General features: G+C 34.1%; 1 protein-coding gene across 1 annotated transcript in view; it reads right to left on the bottom strand.

The window, feature by feature from the left end:
* Positions 1 to 756: 756 nt before the first annotated feature.
* Positions 757 to 6,000, bottom strand: part of LOC107441511 (flotillin-1) — a 41,897-nt gene continuing 36,653 nt past the window's right edge. Inside the window, exon 13 of the mRNA XM_071184622.2 lies at positions 757 to 1,287. Coding sequence (XP_071040723.2) covers positions 772 to 1,287 — 516 coding nt within the window. The 3' untranslated portion in view covers positions 757 to 771. The remainder of the gene's footprint in view (positions 1,288 to 6,000) is intronic.

The following is a 6,000-nucleotide window of genomic DNA, read 5'->3' as shown; positions in this document are numbered from 1 at the left end:
CCAAATAAATTTGTAATGCGATATCGTCCATATGCTTACATCACTAAGTCAACAGTTGTTTTCACAATATTGCCACAGTTATTACGAAGTTATAATGCTAGTAATAAATTTACGACGTAAGGAATTAAAAGAGTTTTAAAACTCTATTTATCGTTTAGAGTTCTGAATATGAAGACATCGCCTGAAAAGTTACATCGGTAATATACCTAGCCATCTCGAACCCCGAGACTTTGCATCGAAATGATTACGCTTTACTGTTTTAATAAGTCAGCACGCAATTCCTCACTAAGTTGTTACATTTGTGCTAAAAACTGAAAAGACACATTTTTTGCTATGTCCATTTTCTTAAACATGAACTTCGAGCAGTGTCCACTTTCGTCAAACCGCATTTCGAGGTGTTTCCTTTTTCAAGCAAACATTTTGAGCGTTGTCCGTTTCCATAAATACGCGTTTGGAGCTGTGTCCAGACAATAATAAATTTACAATATTTTTTGGAAAATGATTTCAGATCATAGCTTGAAATGCATTTTATTTTTATTAGATAAAATATTGGCTTAGAAAAGCAAATTCCAAACCTATTGAAATTGACCCTTCTAAAAGAGCATGTTCGTGAGCTTTCTGTAGGCAATATAAGTAAGGCAGTTTTCATTTTTAAGTTCGAAAACGCAAGAAAGTATACGTATTTATACAATTCTTTAGAGTCAATGATATAACTGAAAATTTTAAATTAATTCTTTTACATTATCTTCTTCATACCTGCCTACCTCCCAACTAAAACGGACTCGACTTTCTACTGAATGACAAGCGCTTGGCGGGGTGTTTAAGCGATATTGGGGTTTGAGTACCAGTTCCAACACTTTTCCAACGTTTTTTATATACCGGTGTATCCTCATTGGACGATATATCTCCATCAGACGAACATTCAGATAGTTCTCGACCACCTATGCTCTGAACAGATGTCGCTTTCGAACTGATGGATTTTTTAGCCATCGTTCGGTTTCCAGCACTACTCTTAGCTACTGTTACAGATTTTGCGGGCGTTTCAGGTGCTTGTCCTTTACTGGTGGATTTTTTGGTCATCTTTTGGTTTCCAACACCACTCTTAGCTACTGCTTGAGATTTAGTGAGCGTTTGAGGTACCAGTTCGTTTTCTCGTGTACCAGTCATCGATGTGGCTTCATTTTTCTGGATATAACTGGTGCTACTTCCAACTCTTGCAGATGTAACCGATGGTAATGAATATTCTGATTGTGATGGCATAGTAGAGGGTATTGGACTTAAAAGAATCTAAAATTTAAAGAAAGGCGAGGTGGAAGTAAATTATTAACTTACACATGGCTCAACATTTACTACTTATATAGAAAAACTTATGACTGAAATAATGCACTCAGACTAAGATTTATAAAAGAAAATAATAAATTTAAAGACCTAAGATCGCCTGTAGATAATAATATATGGCTCACTTTTAAGTTTAAAGAAGGTATCAGTACTGACGTTCTCTAATTTAATCATACTTACATTTAATGCAATTATTTTTATGCTAATGTTTAAAAACAGTTTAAACCTAACTTAAATGAATTTTGATCTTATATATTCCACAAATGCTTAAAAGATCAACCCCTTCTTGACGAAAAAACTAAGTTAATTTGCGCCTACCTCTTTATATTAGAAAAAAAATGTAAGATTCGTTACATATGCTGTTATTTTGAGAGTTCAACTTAATGTTATTTTTTTGTTTTGGTGTATATTTCTCTCGGACGGCTTTTTCTTTTATAGTTCAAAATAAGGTTTTTTATTATAATTATTTTTTCAGAATTTGGCTTAAATCATTATCTTACACTAACAGCTAAATTGATTTACTTCGAATTATGTGAGCTCGATAGAAAAATCGTATAGTTGATTATGCTACAAAAGAATCGCTGTTTTTGTACACTTTTTTACTATATATATATATATTTAGATTTATTGATAAAGAATTTCCTGTGACAATTGTTCTTTGCAACATATTACCTGTTTGCAACATGAATTATATCACATTGTATACTCAATCAAAATTTTGTCACCTTGGATTCTGAAGTAAGCTATACACAAACTATTGTTGTCGTTGTGGATGTATGCCTGTTCAGGCAGACGGGGGCGATTGTTCCTGTTTTCCAGAGGCACCATCTACGGTCAAGAATTCGACTTCTACCACACCATACGTCGCTCTCGTTTATAGGGCGGACCCATTCATGCATCCACAGATCGTGATTTCGACCTGAATCAGAGAACGATCGATCTCCAATCCAGTACCCCTAGAGGTTTTGATTTGTTATGAGAACATGGCGGACTTCTGTGACTCGACAGATTTAACGTGCATCAGTAACTTTACTACACGGGGAGTCTTCGGCCTGCGAGGTTCGAACCCACGAACTCTAGGACATGGCCCCAGCGCCCTACCGACCAGGCTATCCCGGCCCACACAAACTATTTACATGCTTATATAAATGGCTCGAAAAATTTCCTATTTAAGATAATACAATTGGCCATCTAATTATGGGGTAAACAGTGCTCTGTTTCCTTCAAGAATCTGCTGCGGTGTTAAAACTTTTGTTTTAAATAACTGTCACACTTACTCCAGCTAGTTAAATTACCCACTGTTACACAATAATAATGCTCATTATCACAACTTATTTCATTTCCAACAAAACACATATTTAACACAATTTACAATATTTTTTTCTTTCTATGAGTACTATATTATTACATGAAACGTGCATTTAAATTAAATTACCTGCAATATACTAATTGTAAACATAAGGTGACAATTATTGAGCATGAAATAACACGTTCGACAAGCTTATGTAGGAAAGATTAATAGCCAAATTATGTAAAACTCGCTCAAGTATATCTAAAGAGAAGTGTTACATACATTTTGACATTTTCTACGGAAATTGAGTAACAATACCAAGAATGAATATGATTTAAAAAAAATCGGAATAGGCCCTCAATTCAGCCACAAAGTTTTCTGTGGCGTAAAAAGGACGCATCTGTCCCTGGACGCAGCTAAGAAAATTCATAAGAAATAAATTCCACGTAATAAAATGTTTTTCTCTTTTCAACAACCCTAGATTGAGCCGCGATGGCTCAGGGGATAGAGCGTTCGCCTTCCAATGAGGCGAACCGGGTTCGAATCTCAGTCGATGCGAATTCCGCATCCGGCTTGCGCCAGCCACAGTGCTGACGTGAAATATCCTCAGTAGTAGACGGATCATGGGTTAGAGTCCCCTTGCTGTCAGACTAACCGTGGTAGGTTCTCGTGGTTTTCCTCTCCATGTAACGCAAATGCGGGTTAGCTCCATCAAAGAGTCCTCCCCGAAGGCAAATTTCTCCCAATACTCGATCCAGGAATTCCCTTGTCTTCTGAATTGGGTTCAAAATTACAAGGCTACGGAGTTGAACATTGGTAGTCGTAAACCCATAAGATTGGGTCGGCTGTTCAACGACGGTTATAAAATAAAGTAAAATAACCCTAGATTCATTTACTAATAAAGAGCCTTATAACTTCTCCAAATTTTTATCCGATTTACCTAAAAAGTGAACAGCATGTCTCTTATTATTATTGTAGTTTGCTGTGCACGTAGGTTTTATTCTTCCTAATGTTACTTTTGACAATTTGTCAACATAATGAATGAAACGAGTCCTTATTTATAAATGCTTATCAATTAAACAATAAAAAATAAACGCGATACATAATATTTAAGTATAATAGAAACTATATTAATATCATTCACTATTAAATTTAAAAAGCAATTTGATGAAAATTTATGAAGTTATATCGAGTTACTCTGTTTTAAAAAAACATTATTTAAAATTTCAATATCTTATTCATTGTAAAATTTAATAATCTAATGTCAAGTGTAAAGGATTTCAATTTTATCACAATTTGCATACTCTTAAAATGGTCCTAAAAAGCATCCTTAAATCTGCGATCACTTAAACGTGCGCCAAAACTGAGTTAGTCAATGGGTGCTGTAAGCCCTAGCTGCTCGTAATTTTAACTGAATTTCACCAAAGGTTCAAAAGTAAGCAGCTTTTCTCCCCCTCCCACAAATAGCAAAATAATTGTCACCAACTTAATTTAAAAAGGATAAAGAGAAACTATTTGTAGCTGTTTAAAAATTTGTCTGAAAAATCTAGCCAATTTCTAGTGATTGCAGGATAATCGAAACGATTGAACTCAAAACTGACCCGCATTCAGAAGTTTAATTAAAAAATAAGAACGTTTCAAATTAACACCAAACATAATTACCCCGGGTGTCTTAACTTACCATTCTTAAAACACAAGCGTGGAATGTGACAATTTTAAAACGCATGGGAGAAAAGAGAAATAATTTTTTTTAAAGATACGTTCTATTTTTATTTCAATTCAATTTAAAAATAATTTTGAGAAAGATTCAATTAATCATGTCAAATGCAGAACTCGTTAATTGAAATCAAATAAAAGAATAGAATGATATCTCGTTTCAAACTGGAGAATTTCCACGCTCTCTTTTAAATGGAAAAAAAAAATTGTTTCTCAAAAAGAGCTTATTTTGAATTCGATCTCATTATGAAAACATTTAAATATTCAACTTAATATCAACTTATTGATTTTCGATAAAAAATAAATTTATTTTTAAACACTCTACATCTCAATATGAAGTATTTAACGATATTATCAATTAATAACTTAAATTGATTTTGATGTTGAAATATGAAGATTTCAACATCAAAACGAATTTAAAGCTCAGCAATCCGAAACTAGCAAGGTGAGCAATAAAAGCAATTTGGACAGAAATACACGGTATTTTATTTAACATTTGATTGTACAAAAAGGGGAGGAAAAAAATCCTAAATGCTCAACATATATTTACAACACTTGCTTGGCGTTATATTTGCTGGTTTCAATTATTTGTTATTGCTACACAAAACGAATTATGCGCAACATACATTTATTAGTCATCAGTTGGGATATTTTATATTATTTTATAACCAGCTATGAGCAGCCAATAAATTTCTGAGTTTGCGACTAGCAATATTCAACTCCATAGTCTTGCAATTTAGAATCCAACCCAGAAGACAAGGGAGCTCCTGAGTCAAGCACTGGGACATACTAGCCTCTCTGGAGGACCTTTTGATGGAAATAACTCACATTTGCGTTATATGGAGAAGAAACCACAAAGACCTCCCACGGTTAACCCGGTGACAAGGGGAATTCTAGCCCATGAATCGTCTATCACTGAGGGTATTTTACGTCAGCACTGTGGTCGGTGCGAACCGGAAGCAGAATTCGAATCAACCAGCAACAGCTGTGATTCGAACCTTGGTCAACTCATTTAGAGCGCTCCATCATATATATTTGATAGGCATATGTATTTGATAGAATAACAGTGCAAACCTATTTAAACAAAAAACAACTTAGTAAGATAATTGTCTAACAGACAAAAAGGCTTAGCAGGATATTGAAAAGTATTTAGGTTTTACTTTTTTTTTCATAGCATAAATCTGCAAGTTTTTACTACCCGAGTCGACAATGGGACACCCGCAAGTGGCGTAGTGTGAGTATCTCGATCTTGATTGGTTGTTGAAACGTGGCATTTGTTTAAGTTAGCAACTATTCTTTCAATTCAATTTCGAGTAAGCCAAACCGGAAAGTACTAATTCTCTTACGAAACTCACTAGATATTTCTTACTTAACACAAAGACAGGCACGAAGCCATGTAGAATATAAACAAACTAATTATGTATCGAAGTTGCCAGTTACACAAAGCAAAATTATATCACGGTTACAACAAAAGACATAAATAAATAATAAATTTAAATTAATTTGATGTGCGATACGGCTCTGAATTTAATTAATTTCAAGTTAATTAACATTCTAAGTAATGTGGAGAAAATTAGTTTAATTTTAACACGCTATTTTGCTTATAAACGATCAGCTGGTGCTGACGTCATAGGTCACATGTGTGGGTATTTGTG

Source organism: Parasteatoda tepidariorum, chromosome 10 (genome assembly GCF_982258835.1).
Source record: "Parasteatoda tepidariorum strain Cologne lab strain chromosome 10, Ptep-v5.0, whole genome shotgun sequence".
In the NCBI taxonomy this organism is placed as follows: Eukaryota; Metazoa; Arthropoda; class Arachnida; order Araneae; family Theridiidae; genus Parasteatoda; species Parasteatoda tepidariorum.
Note: the sequence above shows the minus strand (reverse complement) of the source record. Positions and strands in the feature narration are given on the sequence as shown.